Below are 19,784 nucleotides of genomic sequence, written 5' to 3'. Positions count from 1 at the left end.
ACTGTATTTTCTTGTAAACATTATGCATTAGCAGTGGAGAGGCAATGCTTTGTTTATTTTAGCCTGTAATGTCACTGTAAGGTTGGCCATAGACAGATCAAAATTCAGTTGATTCAGCAGGAACCATATGAATTTCGATTCATCTATGGGCAGGCTGGTTGTACTGAAGTCGATCTATTGACCAAACTCAGTACAACTAGCCTGCTGGGTTTTTCTTGTGGGATCCTGCTGTCAGAACACAATAATGCAGCTTGAGGTATATCCCCCATCAACACTGACTGTGTTGATGGGGAAATCAAGCGACTTTCTTTACCTTCAATCTGTGGCATAATCTATGGCTTTCCTAAAAAGGGGAAGGTCTGACTGTCTGCCCCCCTTTGGGGGAGGGGGGGTGGCTACTTGGATTTGACAGGTACCCACTCCTACTTGTGGCTGAGTTCAGCTCCCCTTCCCCCCCACAGCCGGCCCATTCACAGACTGCAGCATGCTTCGCACATGCCACAAGGCTTCACTGCCGGTTTCCCTTAGTGGAGATGGTGGTGGCAGCACCTGATAGCTGACTGAAAAATCGGGGGCGAGTGAGGACACCGCTGAATTCCTGGACAGGTAAGTGTCCAAATATTAAAAGTCAGCAGCTACAGTATTTGTAGCTGCTGATTTCTGAAGGAGCCTGGAGCTCCTCTTTAAGTTCAGGATGACTATCATTTGTTTTAGTAATATATTTTTCATGCTTTTCCTGTAGAACATTACCAGGCTATAGAAATCTACAGAAGAAGCCAGTTGAGTTTCATAGCACTAAACATTTCATAAAGTCATTCTGGAAAAATGAAGCAGACAGACATTTTCAACACGAGCCATGACTATGTATACATTGCAGTAACATGTAGTAACCAACCAGGCCTCTGTTTACTAGAAAAAGTCAAATGTAAATGTTTACTATCATCCTTCTTCTTGCCCTTTGCCCATCATCACTGCTGTTAGTTTGCTGAATAAACCTAATTTTACTCTTTGTCAACTTAAATCATGTCAGCAACTGGCAACACTAGTAATCAATTGGGCAATACTGTGCAATTTAGTAATGCCAACATTTTTGCAATTTATTATACTTTCTAAAGACTAATTTTGTGGCATCAACCTAGGAATCACCTGCTGTCTTCAAATGAAAAGAAAATGTTTGATCTAAATCACAGACTGAGACATACCAGGCCTATTTAATAAGTTAAGGCATGTAGTGTAAGAACTTGCATCCAGTATGTAATTACCATTAGCTATTTTTTGAAGAACATTACATTTTACTGTATATCTGCTCCAGTTTTTTTCATAATGGCACAAAATATACTCTATACAGAGCTGGTGGGGTTCACCTTTGGCATTACGGGCCTTACGGCTTCTGATTTTTAAAACGAAAACTTATTTGGGAGCTTCTGCCAGTTTTTTCTTTTGCCGATATGATTTCACTGATATGATTTACCGTTAACTATTGTCAGCAGGACAGAAAGTGACGGAAAATTCAAATTTCACAGTCACTTAACAACTCTCGCTTCCTGTTGTATCACTGAGTCTGTGAGTAAAAGGAAATTTCTGTAGTTGGACTGATGACATTTAACCATTTCCTACTCCATCCAAAACTAAAAAAATGTAATTCAAACTATTTATGGGCTGATGCTCAGGTATTTCTTGCCAAACACTGTAATGTGGTTGTTGGTGCATGCAGCAACTTGTATGAGATTTTGTAAAAGCAAGATAGTATTATGTAAAGTAGGGGTAAAATATATGCAGTGTGACCAGACAGCTAACAGCTTATGCCAACTACCTTTACCACAACATGATTCATGATGTTTCACTTGCTATACCCTCAACCTGTTTGAACACTTCAGCAAAGGAACTATAAACCAATTGGATGTCCATCTGCAAACGCCAGCCCAATTATGAAGGCCACATATTCAATATCCCTAAAAAACATATAGGCATCAAAGTGGTTTATGTGTAATTTACCTGTTCTCTATGTGGATTATACTTATACTTTTCTTGGTGCAATTTACTTTTGCGTTTGGCGAACATTAAAATCATTTACCAGTTCACTGAAGCAGAGGTAGCTTGTTTTTTTTCTTTTGCATTATTTAGAAGGATTAGATTAAACTGATTATCAGAGATGGGTATTTTTGATTACTTGCTAATTTTTAGCCATGAAGCTCAAAAAGGGTGGTTTTACAGCTTCCTTTACAAAAATCCCTCGCTCTGCTAAAGGATCTGGCAAATATTAATTCTATATATATTTTAGATAGACAGTTTAACACCCTTCTCCTATGATCTTTTTATAATTTTCATAACTAGTGTGTGGGGGGTCCATATTAAGAATTCAGGCAGTTCTGTTCAGTACTGTACAGTTTCCATTGCAGTTCTAAATATTTTTTAACATTTATTTCACAGAAATATGGATTACAGCATGACAAATGACCCCGGAAAGGTAAATGTGTACATTTATTTATATACCAGTTGTGATTCCAAGAATCGGATTTACTCAAAACGTGAAGTGACATTTTAAACACAATGTAAGAAATCTTCAATGAACCCCTAAAAATGGCAGGATTTTTTTAAACGGAGAACGGGTTCCTTTGTGACATAAGCAATGGGATGAAACTTGTCAATAATAAATACAGTGTACAATAACTAAAGAGGACACTAAGGCAACAAAAACAAATTATTTTCTTTATGAACAGGAACTAGAGTCAGATATATAGCAAATCACTGTCCATGCAGTGCAGTATAAAAAAGTCTTGTTATCACAAAGACAAAAAGTCGACGTCTGAGAAAAGAAGTATCCACACCAAACAAACACACCAACACGAAGTGTAAAAAGACATCATAAGGCCTCATGGGAGCCGAGGATTTAAAGGTGTGGTCTCAGGACATTTGTTAGAAGACAGGGTTATAGGAAAAACTCTTGCATCTCAGGTTCTTCTGGCTCCATGTCACTGAATAAAATCTTCACTGATCCATTATGCCTGTGTGGATATAACACAAGAAACATTTACTCACATTTAAATTTAGTGGCTTGCATTGCATTTAATTTGCCAAACTGAACAATTGCATAATGAGAATTTGCATTCAAACACTGTACTGTTCTGTAAAATGGCAGTTGGAGAATTAGGATGAATTGTTTTGGAGAAATGCTAACAACTTAAACACTTACATCAGCAGTGCTCACTTTCTACAAAATAAAACTGGCAAAAATGTTTGCATAAGTCTAACACCTAGTACACACGATCAAAAAAATCGGAGTAAAAATACCGCTCTTCGAAATGGTACGATAATCTGATCATTAGTACACAGCTTTCGAAAGCCGATCATGACGGTCTGTCCGAAATTAACTGAAGGGAAACATGAAAATATTCCCCCCTAAGATACTAGATCGTCCGATTTTCATTTAATCAGTATAGTTTTCGTCCAAATTAAAACTAAATATAATCGGAAGAACAAGATTACGCATGCCCAGAAACAAAAGAATACATTACTATACAATACATTACATCACTTTTGAAGTTAAATTCTGTCATACAAGAATTTTCATAAAGTTGAGTAACCTCTTCGTTTCCGATATGAGACTAGCATGCAAAAAAAAAAAAAAAAATGGACGATCATTCGTCCAATATTTGTGTTGTGTGTACGGGCCTTAAGGACTTGTTCACACCAAATGTGCATGAAAACTGATGGGAAACCGTGCAGATTTGATTTACAGGGACATGAGTTTACATCAGTTTTCATGCACGTTTCATTGAGTTTTTATGCACGTTGACATCAGTTTTCATGCGAATCAGTTACAGTATATGCTCACAGAACGCAATTATGTCCTAGTTACGTCCAATAACAGTCACTTCCTTTACTACTATGTATACAGACATGGACCACGAGAAAATGGAAGTTTGTTTACTTCCGGTTTGTGACTATTTAATTGACGGCCTGACAGCCAATAGGGTTCCCCTGATGAAGTCACGAGGTGCGTGACGTAACGCCGTAGGGAGTCAGACCGATTCATACACCCGCACAAGCCGGAGGCTAAGCGGTACTTAGATCGCCGCGTCCCCGCGAATTTTAAACTTGTTCTTGCATGCGCCCATTCGTTTTTGTTTTATGCCATTTGGTGCAATAAATTCATTTGAGTTTCAACTCACTACACTATTGGAGGCATTTTTTCTTTCTCCCTCCCTCATCCCATTCCTAACTCTGGATCACGGAGCCTGGAATATTGGAGATACCCAGCAGCTGGAGCAGTTGGAGTGATTAACACTGGGAGAGGCAAGACCACCACGCTGTAGAGACAACACTATATGTCTATATATAGCACCTTGCAGGTAAGGGCACTATATTACCTATGAGGATATTTAACCATCTTTCTGAGGGAAGAGAGCAGAGGCTCAGAAGTTTAGAACATCTGATTCATCTTTTTTTATAGACTGTCTGTCATGATTTACAAATTTTGAACTTTTAATCATCTATTTAATTTTTTTGAATCTTCACCTAATCTGCACATTTAGTGCTTCTGGACACCTCCAGTTGCATAGAGGTCTATGTTTGTACCATTCAAGGTCCATACTCCTTTTGCAATCCTTGGGATATATTTTTAGTTGGTTTTCACTTCACCAACACCAGTCCAGTCACCTATTGTGTTTGTGCACTAATTATTGGTATTATCCTTTGTTGTGATTTTAGTCACTCATTTGAAGCGCTTATCACTTATTTATACAGTTACAGTATGTGCCATGTTCATCACGATGTTGATGGCATGTGTTTTTTTTCCGTGCAGAAAACTGCATACACGTTGCAGATTCCTGCACAAAAAAAATCAGGAGACAGGATATCAGTGTTTTGGTGTTAAATGGGCACATAGAGAACCATTTTTTTCTTTGCGCACTTGCAGAACACGTGCAGAATAACTGATGTCTCTGGACATGGTGTGAACGAGGCTTTGGTTCATTAAGACTTTGCACGCTTCTTGGTTCCTATATAATGTTTGGACATAGTGGGGTTGATTTACTAAAGGCAAATAGACTGTGCATCTTGCAAAGAGCAGTTGCTCCAGAGCTTAGTAAATTATCAGAAACTCTGCTGACTTTAATCTTCAAATCCTGTGAAAGAAAAAATGCAGTTGTTTTTCATTTTCCTTTTATGTGATTGGGCATTCTTTGCAAAGTGAAGCTTTATCTCATTTACTAAGCTCTGGAGACACTGGACTTTCAGAGTGCAATTGCACTTTGCAAAGTGCACAGTCTATTGGACTTTAGTAAATCAACCCCTGTAAATCTTACGTTTAAATAGTTGACTTAATGACGTATGACGTATGCTTAGCCTTTTGGAGCTTTTTTATTAACCTTCACTCCCATAAACACAATCAGTTCATACCACTACAGGTCCAATCAAAATGCATTTTCAATCAATTTCCATGCCAGTTTGATAATTTGGACATTTAAAGCTGGGAAATGTTTGAAATAGTGTGTGGCAGATGAAAATCATGTTTGAAAATAAATGGATAGTAATAGTATACATACACTCTGTATATGACCAACAAAAGGGTGGCCATACTTGACGCAAAAGTAGTATGAGGAGTAGCAGATTGAAATGCTGGTTAGTTCACATCAGAGACACAACAGTGACTTTTGAGAATACGAATTGCTTGTTATTGAAGCTATTTTCCAAATTGTTATAACTTTCAATAAGATTGTGCTAAATCCATGTGTTGAAAAATTAGGAAATTTGACAGGGAAGATTTGGCAGAGACAGATCTCTTGCTGCTTTTTTTGAGGTTTGAATACAATGTGAATGGGCTTGAACCTCTTTTTGAGTCTGAGCCCCTTGAGGAGACATCCCCTCTTTTCCTGCCCATGTAACACGTCACCAATGGCAGTTATTAAGAGTGCATTACACATTACAACTTAGACTTGATAAGATATCGTAACCTCGTCAGAGTGATATCTCACAAACTGCAGAAGGGTGAGCCATGAGAGATGAGAGCAATCAAATAGAGCAATGGATATGGGAGATAATGAAATGTCAACTCTATTCTATAATTCCAGTGTCTCTATATATTTTAGGGGGAGTGCTGACTGCCAACTGAGATGGCAGGTTCACACACATGTCAAAGTACTGCAATATGATAGCTAGTGTATATGAAGTAATACTAAAATCTGGAAGGATGTAGAAGAAATGCCTACATCAACCAGTCACATTTTAGAAACTAGTACAAATATTTATTATTGGTACTTATATAACACCAACAATTTACACAGTGCTTTACAAATATATCATACATTCACATCAGTCCCTGCCCTTAAGGAGCTTACAATCTAAGGTGCTTAACTCACATTCATACATAAACATACTAGGGCCAATTTAGACTGGATCCAATGAACCTACCAGCATGTCTTTGGAGTGAGGGAGGAAACCTATGAGGGCACAGGGAGAACATGTAAACTCCAGGCAGGTGGCATTGTGGTTGGGATTCGATGACTCTAGTACTGCTAAGCGTAAGTGCTAACTACTACATCAATATTATTAGCCATTTGCCATTATCCCACAAAATACTGCTATATATTACATTATACAGCCTGGCTTGAGAAACTGAAAGCTAAAGGTATCGCTATTCTCAATGTTTATTCCTGGATGCTATTTCTATATATTTCTATTTCGATATAAGACGGCAATACACAGTCTGCACAGTGTGATTGTAATCACTTTTATAATTCTATTGGATACAATATATCTTATGCCTATCCAGCTGGCTTCATCAACAATGGTTTTGTTATACAGATACCCATATATTTTTCTGCCTTATAAGCCTTTTTTTTTTTCATTTGTATATACAGATGGACATGAATGAATTTAAGCTGGATTTATTTGGTGCTATATATTAATTATCTATGGCCACAGTGGACAAACTTTCGCCAACTTTAGCAATTCGTTTTTTCAAGGTTTTTTTTTATGACTGTTATACTGGATGTTGTATTTTGCCTAGAAAATTAAGTGAATTATATAGTTTTTTTGTATCCAGTTTGTAGTAGTTTGTATGTAGTTTTTTTTTATGTTGTTGGTAATATATATTTGTATTTTCTTGTATTAATGAAATTGTATAATATTTTTCTTCAACTATCAAACTCCTGACATTTTCCTTTATTATCCATTTGTATGTACACATTTGTGAAGCTGAGAGTTGATTTGAAGAAAGATTTTAAAGATTAGAATAAAAAAATACATACAGTAGCTAGCAGTCAAAGCTGTAGTGACTATGGTCACCAAGAAAGAAAGTGATGGGAAATCCAAAATAGAGTTGTCCCTATAAAAATAGTCAAAGGGAAATCTTCCATTGAGGACACCTGCTTCGGAGGCTAAAAAGCTATTCCGCCACCCCCCTCTTCATAGTATTGATAGATAGATTCATGCATTGTTTAGCACAGTGTTTGTATTTGACGGGCACAGTGGCTGTATTTGACAAGCACGGTGGCTGTATTTGACGGGGACAGTGGCTGTATTTGACGGGCACAGTGGCTGTATTTGACGGGCACAGTGGGTGTATTTGATGGGCAAAGTGACTGTATTTGACAGGCAAAGTGGCTGTATTTGACAGGCAAAGTGGCTGTATTTGACAGGCAAAGTGGCTGTATTTGACGGGCAAAGTGGCTGTATTTGATGGGCAAAGTGGCTGTATTTGATGGGCAAAGTGACTGTATTTGACGGGCAAAGTGCCTGTATTTGATGGGCAAAGTGACTGTATTTGACAGGCAAAGTGGCTGTATTTGACAGGCAAAGTGGCTGTATTTGATGGGCAAAGTGGCTGTATTTGATGGGCAAAGTGGCTGTATTTGACAGGCAAAGTGGCTGCATTTGACAGGCAAAGTGGCTGTATTTGATGGGCAAAGTGGCTGTATTTGATGGGCAAAGTGACTGTATTTGACAGGCAAAGTGCCTGTATTTGATGGGCAAAGTGCCTGTATTTGATGGGCAAAGTGGCTGTATTTGATGGGCAAAGTGACTGTATTTGACAGGCAAAGTGCCTGTATTTGATGGGCAAAGTGCCTGTATTTGATGGGCAAAGTGGCTGTATTTGATGGGCACAGTGGCTGTATTTGATGGGCACAGTGGCTGCATGTCACGGTGTGGGGGGCACTGGGGTATTTGACATATCCAGAAGTGTACTGGATGCTGAAGATCTTTCAGTAAGCTTAGATCTTTAACACAGCAGCGTTTAGTGGTGCAGGTGGTAGAGGAACTGGTAATGGTTAGCCCTAGAGTGTGTAATGGTATGAGTGCAGTAGAAGTTTATCTGGGGTAAAGACTGATGTTAAAGATGTATGTGTTCTGTAAAACACTGTACAATCTGTTAGCAATGTAAAAAAAAAAAACAGAAATAAATATTAATCCATATGCTGTATTATTATAAGGAATGCCCAGAAAATGTACTGCAGAATTAGCAAAAAATCTGCATTATAATACAGTTTTCGGACATGGACAATGCAGTTTTCGGGTATGCAAATCAATTTTGAAATAATGGGGTCGATGCTGAGGATCTCTAAACCCTTTGCAGCTGTCAGATGTTAGAGCCGGCAGCAAACATGCTGACTCCGCAGTAAACATCTGTACTAATATTTTGGCCTACTTTTATACTCATTCAGCTGCTCTGAGCTTCACTGTCTAGATGACCTTTGCTATTATGTTAATGATGTCAGTTTTTTTATTAAATGAAATGATATCTAAAGATTTAAGAGATAAACTATATATATGGTTATCATTATTCTGCAATAAAACATATTAACTGTAATGCTGCCCTCTAATAATCATAAGGCATGCTTATAAAAATTCCTTTTCTTCAAGGATTCGGAAAATGACAAGGTCTCTTTATTCGTTTGTTGGCAGGACACAGAAATGCTTGGGAAGAATCAAGCATAATGTATGTACAGATGTCCATTTAGGTTTTTCTCATTAAGGATGATGGATCATGCATTGAACGTACACCAAGCACATTAAACTGTCACATTCACATGTTTTCATCCTTTTCCATGTTTTCAGAAGGTCTGCAGATGTTTCTGCCAGAGAGTACATTTCAGGCTGTGTTTGGAGACATCCAAGTGACAGAGAGATATGAATGGATAAATGTAAATTAATGGATGGATATATAATGGAGTAAAAAAAGATAGGTGGTGTATGTAAACGACTTTTAGCTCCACATGCTGGCCATACACTGATCCAAATTCTGCCAAATTTCAATCAGCATGTGGGCTCCCCTGCTCAACAGATGTCAAAAATCGGCTTCTGTTGAAGGGACATGTTGAAAACTTTTTCATCAGTGGTTGTCATAACACAATGTCCTGGCGAGGGGGTATTCCTCCATCCATCTCATTTGTGCATTTGTTTTTTGTTTTTTTCCTTCAGCCTGGTGGCAAAAAAAAAAAAGAATACAGTAGTTTGCAGCCAAAAAATAATTAATAAATTAGACCATTTATAGGTATCAGTTGGTTCAGTGTTTTAAGTTGACCTATTGTTTTTCCTGTGTTAAGGTCTATTTCTAGCAGAATGTAGGCCCATCTCCTAGCCCTTTTGGGCTTGGAAGGGACTAGGAGTATCATATAAGTGGCAATTGCCTCCTGGGCTATTTTTTGGGAATTCAATCCAATACATGCGTAAGCATCAAGATACTCCTGTAGCCAGGGTTCACCAATAGGAGTGGGAGAAATGGGAATAAGTCCAGTTGCACCTGGAAATTAAAATGCATTACAAGTAAATGACCTATGTTGGTTTTCTGAGAAGAAAAAAGATGAAGCCTGAGGCCTCGTACACACGGCCGAGGAACTCGACGTGCCAAACACATCGAGTTCCTCGGCCAGTTCAGCCCTGAAGCCGCCGAGGAGCTCGGCGGGCCGAGAGCTCCCATAGAACAACGAGGAAATAGAGAACATGTTCTCTATTTCCTCGTCAAGCTCCTCGTCGGCTTCCTCGGCCGAAAGTGTACACACGGCCGGGTTTCTCGGCAGAATTCAGCCAGAAACTCGGTCGGAAGCTGAATTCTGCCGAGGAAACTGGTCGTGTGTACGGGGCCTGAGGAATATACTTGATTTCTTTAAATATATATAATTTTCATCTAAGACACAGCAAATACATATTTTGCAGACTGCGCACTGTAGCTTTACTGCTACAGTGCGGGCCGGCAGCGATGAATCATGTTTATATGTGATTCTGCTTCTCTGGGTAGTGGGCACGTGCGACGGCTGTGCTGTGATTAGTCATAGCACAAAACCAATCAGTGGATGTTGGCTAATGGATGACCACCAGCACTCGCTGATCAGCAAGGAGGAAGACAGGACAGAGCTCTGTCTATGTAAACAAGACAGAGCTATGTCGGCTGTAGGCAGGGGCGTGTTTTTGTTTCCATGCAAAGCAGGGAATAAAAACCAGGACATCCCTTAATGAAAGCACCTCACAGTACACACATAAACACTGTTTAGGCACACATTTAACCCTTTGATCGCCCTAGATGTTTAACCCATTCCCAGCCAGTGTCATTAGTACAGTGACAGTGTATACTTTTAGCACTGATCACTTTATTAGTGTCACTAGTTCCCACAAAATGTCAGATTGCCTGACCTACTAGTCCCATCACAAGTCACTGATCATCGCCTCTTACTAGTATAAAAAAAAAAATCCATTAAATATCCCATCGTTTGTAGACGCTATGACGTTTGCGTAAACCAATTAATATACGCATATTGGGATTTTTTTTTACCAAAAATATGTTGCAATAATACATATTTGCCTAAATTTATGAAGCAATTTGATTTTTCGATTGGATATGTTTTATAGCACAAAGTAAAAAAACATTGTTTTTTCCAACCCAGTAGTGATCAAATACCACCAAAAGAAAGCTCTATTTGTGGAAACAAATTATATAGATTTCATTTGTGTACAGTGTTGCATGACTGCGCAATTGTCAGCTAAAGTAACGCTGTGCCGTATAGCAAAACATTTTCTGCTCATGAAGGGGGGTAAATCTTCCAGAGGTCAAATGGTTAACACACATATTAGATAATTTTGCAATACCATAATTAAACTGATGCTTTAAACCATCAGAGTTATTAATGGGCAAACTATTTTATTTTTAAATTATTATAATATCCTTTTATAGCAATAGCCTCAAATAAGTGTGTACTGTAGCTGATGATCAGAACTAAGCAGAAGCTAAGAGATATTTGGCATATTGGGCCAGAGCCACAACCAGCGGGCGCAACGTAACTTTTGTGATTTAAGTTACACCGCTGCAAATTGTCCAAGTTAGTGCCCGATCCACAAAGCACTTACCTGGAAATTTGCGGCGGTGTATCCTAAATCAGTCCGGCGCAAGGTGGGCCAATTCAAATGGGGCGAGTCCCATTTAAATTAGGCGTGCTCCCGCGCCGGACGTACTGCACATGCTCCCGACGCTATTTTCCCGACATGCTTTGCGTTACGTTACGTTGCGCCGAGTTTTGTGAATCACGACGGGTAAAAAAGAGATGCGGCGGGAATTTATTTATTTATTTTTTTAAATTGACAGCGACGCGGGAAAGACGGGTATACTTTTACATGGTGTACTAACTTTACACTTTGTAAAACCAGCCCTATCTTTGCGACGGCAAACTAACACTTACGGCGACTTCACAAAGGGAAAAACCTTTGTGGATCTCCGTAAGTGCTAATTTGCATACCTGACGCTGGTTTACGATGAGAAATGCCCCCAGCGGCGGCCGCGGTACTGCATCCTAAGATCCGACAGTGTAAAACAATTACACATGTCGGATCTTAGGGATGTCTATGCGTAACTGATTCTATGAATCAGCCGCATAGATAGAAACAGGGATACGACGGCGTATCAGCAGATACGCCGTTGTAACCCTTTTGTGGATCTGGCCCATTGTTCCTTTATACCAGGGTTCTCCAAACTTTTTAAACAAAGGGGCACTCTACTATCTTTCAGACTTTGGGGGAGGGCAGATTAAGGACAGCAGGGGTAGAAAATTTCCCAGGCCCAGCATCAGCGGGAATAAATATGGCCTCAGGGTTGGTGGTCAGTAGAAGGAGTAGTGCACCATAATTTGTATTAGTAGGAGGAATAGTATCCCATTATTGGTATCAGTGGAAGAAAGTGTCCCATTGCTGGTGTCAGTTGGAGGAATAGTGCCTCATATCATTGGAAGGAATAATGTCCCAAGGGCCACAGTTTAGAGACCCTTGCTTTATAGCAAACTGTTTAACCCCCTTAGCGGTAAACCCGAGCGTGACTCGGGGTTGGTTTTCAATGTTAGGATCGGTATCCCCGAGTCACGCTCGGGGTGGACGTGCAGAGTGTGCAGCGGCGCAGCTTACCTTCTCGCTGGATCCACAGGCAAGTTACTTACCTTGTCCCTGGATCCAGCGATGCCACCCCGCTGTGTGAGCGAGCGGGTCCTCCTCGCTCGATTCACAGTCTCCCCGTGTGCCGCCGATCTCCGTTCCCTGCGACGTTACGACGCACGGGGGCGGAGAACGGCGCCAAATTCAAAAAAGTAAACAAACACAATACATACAGTATACTGTAATCTTATAGATTACAGTACTATATGTAAACAATACACACCTCCCCTGTCCCTAGTGGTCTGCCCAGTGCCCTGCATGTTCTTTTATATAATAAAAACTGTTCTTTCTGCCTGGAAACTGTAGATTGTCCAAAAGTGTCCCTTTATGTCAAAAATGGTTTTAGATCAGCTAGAAAACAGCGATAATAAATTATAATCACTTGCAGAAATGTGCGATAGCGATTTGTGGGGAAATTCGTCATAACAAAAAAAAAATAATGACAGCGACAATTCTGCAACTGAGCAAATTTCAGTGATTTTGAGTTGATTACATTATTGAATAATTTTTATTATAATTATATTATTATTTGTTATAATTATTTATAATTATTTATTATATTATAATTTATAATTTTGTTTTTTAAAAAAATGTCATACCCGGGATGCCTACAAGATTCTTGTTTGGTCAGATTTAAGTGAGTTATTCCTGAAAATTACAGGCCTACAGTACAAATAACCAAATTTCCTTGCAAAATAATTGTACCGCTTTTGGTACGTAATTCCAGACAGAATCATACCGCCAGGGAGGTTAAGGCCATGTATACTGTAATTTTGGGATGTCTTCTGTTGCAGATAATACCACGACCACAGCATTTCAACAGGACTGGGGTCAGGAGTTGGTGGTTGTAAAATAACGAATTGCTTCCATTTGAGTCACTAAATTGTTGATTTATTGTGTTTTGGATCAGCTGATGTAACCCAACTTCTTTTGTCATTTAGATCACGTATTCCCTAACATTCATTAGTTCATCAGCTACAAATTTTCCAGAACCCAAAGCCAGAGTTTTTTCTCAAGCATAAAGTAACTTTTGTGTCAAATATCCACAAAACATAGTTCCTGTAGAAAATTCAATTTACATTGTTGTTGCACATTATGCATGCACCTTGTTAAGGCAGCCCATTCATTTGGATGGGCACAAATGTAAAAGGTAACCTCTATAATTGGGATTATAGGTTACCTTTTACATTTGTAATCATTGAGGGATGATGGCAACTTCATGTTCCCATGCATGAGCTGACCTATTTTCATTTGGATGGGCTGCCTAATAAACCAAAACACACCAAAAAAGGTGCTTGTGTCATTACAGGCAGCACCACTGCAACTCACACTGCATTGCAATGCATGTCCCTAGGAACCTTTTAACACATTATGGCCAAAGCATACCATTCTTTCTAAGGACACACACCAGCAACTGTTTTTGTTTGGTAACTTAGTAAACATTGTACTAATTGCTTTGTCTAGACATGGAACATCCATGGGGAAAGCGGTTTCTGCTGAGGCTGTAGACATACATGGAACTTGTTTTGCATAGGAAAAGCAGCAAATTAAAATCATCTTGTACAGGGTTGTGTTTGTGGTTAGCACCCACACTGTTGTACTGGTGTTTATTTCAGCTATGCAGTGGGTTATCTGTTAGTAATAAGACTAGCGTATTAGATGTCAAAAACACCAACAAATGCAGTATGGGAATTTCTGACCACCACTGAGGAAGAAAAACATTTGTAAACTATGACTTGTGTGACTTACTGCTGTACATTGTCCCTAAATGTATTAAAAAAAATGCAGGGAATGACTTGCTTAGTGTTATTATTTTATATTATTATAACTACAGTATATTACTTAATTGTACTAATACATAGTTAAGCACAACCTATTGCATTGGGGTGTGCACCTCAAAGCTCAAACACATATGTGTGTGTGTGCAAGTATTTGTACTGACGGTGTCAGTAAAGCAGTGGACGCTGTCAGTAGGGCAGGGATTTGTGTCAATATTTTTTATTTTTTAAAATTATTTACAATTTTTTTTTTATTCGTTTTTCTCAAATTTGTTAGGAGCCCTGTTAGGGGGCTTTGATGAAATATCAGTGGTTTAAACAGGGGGAATCTGCACCACACAGGGTGATTAGGGTGTGCCTAGGCCCTACTAATATCAGGTGAGTACTAATATTATCCAGGGCCAGATTAAGAACATCATGGGCCTGGTGCTGAGGATTTTGGTGGGGCCTTTTATAAATAATAAATAAATGCGTGGGAATGACATGAACACAGCCCGGCCAAGGCAAGTGACCAATGGCATAGAACCCAGAAAGAAGACCGGGTGAAGATGTAAGTGCCCGGGGCCCCGCCTGATTCATCACAGCGCAGCACTGGAGGGCTCAGTCTGAAAATTTAAGTGTACACTAATGTGCTAATATGCTGTGCATACTTGTACGTTGTGGCATAACCTACCCCAGGGCCTCTAAAAAGTAGTAATGTCAGGAAAGTTTACTACTGCTTTATTATCACAGGATCCCAGGAGCCTCTCATGGGGCCCCCTACTGACCCAGTGGTCCTTGGGCAGTGCCTAAGTGCACAGTTGCCAACATTTAAAAAATATTTTCAGGGACACTTTTTTATATAAGTGCTATATTTAGAGTAGCTGAGATCCCCGATGTTCCTCTATACGTCATAGTAGTAATCACAAAATTAAATGAGTACTAATAATGGGGCAGAACAAATATGAGAACTGAGATTTCCTTTAGTTGAACTAACACAAGTGTGCCCATTCTAGAGCTGGTAACATTGAGGGTATTCAGTATAATTTTAAAGAACTGTTTTTGTGGGTAAGCGACATAGGGGAGGAGTATGGATGGTATATAAGTGGGAAGTATGTGCAGGTGAGGGAGAGGAATGTGGAGGGTCTAACAGTGGGCACTATGTACAGGAGAGGAGTGCAAAGGGTACGGCAAAAGGCACTATGTACAGGAGAGGAGTGTGAAGGGTATGACAGTGGGCAGTGTGTACAGGAGGAGTGTGAAGGGTATGACAATGGGCAGTATGTACAGGAAGAGTGTGGGGGTATGACAGAGGGTAGTACGTACCAGAGAGAAGTGTGGAGGGTATGATGGGGCAGTATGTACAGGAGAGGAGTGTGGAGGGTATGACAGTGGGCAGTATGTACAGGAGAGGAATGTAGACGGTATGATAGTGGGCACTATGTATAGGAGAGGAGTGTGGAGGGTATGACAGTGGGCACTATGTATAGGAGAGGAGTGTGGAGGGTATGACAGTGGGCACTATGTATAGGAGAGGAGTGTGGAGGGTATGACAGTGGGCACTATGTATAGGAGAGGAGTGTGGAGGGTATGACAGTGGGCACTATGTACAGGAGAGGATTGTGTAGGGTATGACAGTGGGCACTATGTATAGGAGAGAAGTGTGGAGAGTATGACAGTGGGCACTATGTACAGGAGAGGAGTGTGAAGAGTATGACAGTGAGCACTATGTACAGGAGTGGAAGGATATTTAGAGACTGCGTAGTGGTTAAGCGGGTCATACATGGATTGAAATTACGCCAATTATGCAGAGACCAGCCATAGTCAATCTATGTATGGGCTAGCTGGTTTTACACAAGTCAATCTATTAATCGACTTGAGTACAACCAGCCTGTTAGGTTTTTCCCAAAACAATCAGTGCTGCCAGCTATCATATAACAAGTGGAGAGACTTTCAGCTGTCAAAAGAAAATATCCGGGCAGTCTGCCAAGTTTTTAACAGGAAACATTGTAACTAACACTTCCTTCTTAGATCAAAGGGATACACTTCTGTGTGTAAAGAAAAAATCCGGGCAGTCTGCCAAGTTTGTAAAAAAAATGAAACATTGTAACTAACTAACATTGTAACTAAATTTAACCACTTAAAGTCCAACACTTGTTTCTTAAATTAAAAAGTAATCTTATTTGCTAGAAAATTACTTGGAACCGCCAAAAACATTATATATATTTTAGCAGAGACTCTAGGGAATAAAATGGCTATTGCTGCAATATTTTATGTCATACTGCATTTGCCCACTTCAATGAATAATAAAAACCATAAAAACAAAACAGTGAAGTTAGCCCATTTTTTGTTTGTTTGTTTGTTTTTTTGTTTTAATGTGAAACATGATGTTACCCTGCAAGAATCATGAGAGAATCGTGATCTATCTTCTAAGCAAAAAAATTGCAATTCTCATTTTAGCCAGAATCGTGCAGCTCTACACCGTGCAACATAAAAAGTGCAAAGACCACCATAGAGTAATTTTCTAGCAAAAAACAAATGATGATTTTTACATGTAGTAGAGAAGTGTCAGAATTGGCCTGGGTGGCAAGGGGTTAATTACCATGAGTAATATACAAATAATTATTATAAGCCCTGTGATCCTATCAGCTTGCTGCAGTGTTTCAGCTTGTATTTATATGTGCAAGCAGGCCTGTATCTCTGGAATCATAAATGATAGCTGTCCCATATTTTGACCAGTTGTGGGGTAGGTCTTACCATGCCTACCCCCCAAATGTGGGGTTTCTGTGACCTCTGGTCGTCGAGCTACAACCCACCAAAGTCGATCTTTTTTTTCTTTTCTTTTTTGATTTTTTTTTTTTTTGGGGCAAATGGGCCTATCTTGAGAAAGGGGCCTGGAGCTGCAGCTTCATCAGCCCCCTTGTTAATCCAGCTATGATCTAATTCCAATAATATTATCAAATATTATCCATAGAATCGCAAGAACAGAAACAATGGGTTTGATTTACTACAGGAGTATAAGGTGTTCACTTTGCAAAGTGAATTTTTTCACGTTGTTTAGCTTAGTGAATCAGGTGAAGCTGTATTGACTCTAATCATCCAATAATGTGTGTCTGTCTTTTTTTCCTTCCACATGATTAGGTACTTTTTTTTTCAAAGTAAATGTTCACTTAGCTTTATTTCATTTACAAATCTGTGAAAATTCACTTTGCAAAGTGAACATGCTCTAATATTTAGTATGTCTATTCTGCCTAAAGTCTCATTCGCATGGGTGTACTACAGCGTACACCCGTTTGAGGGCCATGTTTGTCTGCACAGGAAGGCATACATACTTGACATGAATGGGACTGCCTGCACAAGGATGCATGGAACACCTGTGCATCCCCATGCGGCCAAACACGGCCCTTGTCGTAATACACCTATGTAAACTACGCATTTTCCTAACTTTATTGGCCTACACATGTTAATGTGTTTTACTTTAAAAAAAAAAAAGGAAACAATTATCTGAATATACGAGGGGTCCTTAAAATGTTTCCGCACATTTTTATGTTTAATAGAGTTTAAAAAAGTGAAACTTTTTGAAGAACCCTCATTTAAAATAAACTATATATTGCCATAAACAATCCTAGAAAGCCCAGTGTAAGGTCTAGAATGGCATAAACTTGCCACCTAAGCTGGGATGATTTGTGTGGTAAATGGTTTCAGAGGTAAAAAGCATTTGACAAGAATCCAAATTCCTTTGCTTTCTGGCCAGGGAAAGGGTGGGTGGGATCCTTGGGCAGCACACTGCACTGTTCCACTCCAAATTTTTTATCCTGGAGTAAGGCACAGGTGGCCTAAATTTGAGATTTGTGCTAGCAGACTGGGGAGTGTGTCGCTGCAAGGCCTGTCTGTGCCATTAACGAACAGAGCCCAGAATTGGCGGGACACCTGTATTATCCTTGTAAAGTTGTTCTGCACCTACCCCCTGCTTGGGAAAAAGCCACCTTTGCTGGACAGATGAAAGTGGTTGCAACCGCCCCCTAAAACTAGCAGCCTTAATCTCAGATGCCTGCAGCTGAACTGAACCTATACGGTTATATTACAAATGAATAGTATACAAAAAATATCAGTTCTTGCCTATGTTACCATAATAAATACTAATGCTGAGGTGTACACAGTGTCATGGGAGACAAGTCTGAAGCTAAAGCAAAGAATGTAATGAATGTCGCACCTTCCTTCCCCAACCTTCAGTACAAATTCACTACTGACACATTGTAAATGTAAACAGAATTTTACGAGCTCCCGTCCACCATAATATATCCTGGGCTTCCACTATCCAGGTTTGAGAATTCTGGAGGTGACTTTCCCACACATGACAGGAAATGTAGTTTCCATTCACATCATCTGTTATATGACTCTTGCTGTGCAGAGACCGAGAGTCATGCCAAGATGTAGCATGCCGCAAGATGAATTTATGACAAGGTCTTCTCTTTTTATATGAGGCAAAGCAGCATAGCCAAATCTACATTGCTAGGCCTGTCAGCAAGACAGACTTAAAGATGTGCACTGCTAATTGCAATGGACAAACGTGCTTTGGCCTTCCTACTTGATTTATACTTCTGCTCATAGGATGATTTCAAAGGAGCATGCAAATAAGTGTGCAAAATAGCATAGAAAAGAGAAAGGAAACCTCCATAATCAAAAGCACCCCCACATACCATGCATGATTAGGAAGAAGATCTTCGAGCAATGCACTAGAGGAAAGTTTGGCACAGCAGACACAAGATTCCTAGGAAATTGTAATATAAAGATCAGTACATGCAGCATGCAGCATGCTTACAATACAGTGCATAGATGAAGAAAAACATGCTTTTTTGTACTTGGTTCATAAATTAAATATGTAAAGACAGTGCACAGTTTCATTGCATATACTATACAGTACTTACCAACATTTATAAACTAAAATATTCACAAAATAGGCTTGGCCCCAAATCAAACTATACCTCAAGGCACCCAAGATCTCCAATAGCAAACCCCTTTTTAGGAAGTCTCCTTCACTGTAATGCAAGGAAGCTTTGTTAATTTTGGTTTGTTTTTAACTATAATATAATAAATCTAGCCTGGCTATGTCTCACTAAGATATTAAATCGAAAGGCAACACATTTTTTTTTTCAAAGGTTTGGATAGAGTAGGGAACATTTACTGTAAACCCCTCTCAGTTTTTAATTGCTTTGGCCCTGCTGGGACAACTCCTCCTACTTCCTGTCCCGGGATCACAACAGGAAGTGAAAGAAAATGTCCCAAGGTATTAGGAAAGGTGCCAGAGTTGGAAACTGACAAGTTAAAAAAATGCACATGGTCAGGGCTGCCTTACAGACCTAAATCAAATCAAGATTTTCAGTATCCACTTTTTTCGCTTGAATTGCATGAATTCGCCCTGGTACACTTATGCACATTAAAGCCTATCTATGGTCAAAATGTAAATTCATATATACATTTCCACATTGTATTTCAATTATTTCTAGCCTACTCCTATCAATCTGATTGATCTTGAGGTTTGTAAACTTACTTTACAAAGATCCACACACATTTTCTGCCTTAAGTTCTGTGACACATATTTACTATGCCCGGTGA

General features: G+C 39.4%; 1 protein-coding gene across 5 annotated transcripts in view; it reads right to left on the bottom strand.

The window, feature by feature from the left end:
* Positions 1–2,023: 2,023 nt before the first annotated feature.
* LOC120932100 (synuclein alpha interacting protein) overlaps positions 2,024–19,784 on the bottom strand; it is a 336,823-nt gene continuing 319,062 nt past the window's right edge. For 2 of the 5 annotated variants that reach the window (XM_040344238.1, XM_040344244.1), the window contains 2 exons: positions 18,869–18,939; positions 2,024–3,005 (listed from right to left, as the gene is read on the bottom strand). In XM_040344238.1, the coding sequence (XP_040200172.1) occupies positions 2,930–3,005; positions 18,869–18,939 (147 nt within the window). In that variant the 3' untranslated portion in view covers positions 2,024–2,929. Of the gene's footprint in view, positions 3,006–18,868; positions 18,940–19,784 lie in introns of those variants that run through there. The other 3 variants (XM_040344270.1, XM_040344252.1, XM_040344261.1) reach the window with 3 other exon arrangements.

Source organism: Rana temporaria, chromosome 1 (assembly GCF_905171775.1).
Source record: "Rana temporaria chromosome 1, aRanTem1.1, whole genome shotgun sequence".
NCBI classification, from domain to species: domain Eukaryota; kingdom Metazoa; phylum Chordata; class Amphibia; order Anura; family Ranidae; genus Rana; species Rana temporaria.
Note: the sequence above shows the minus strand (reverse complement) of the source record. Positions and strands in the feature narration are given on the sequence as shown.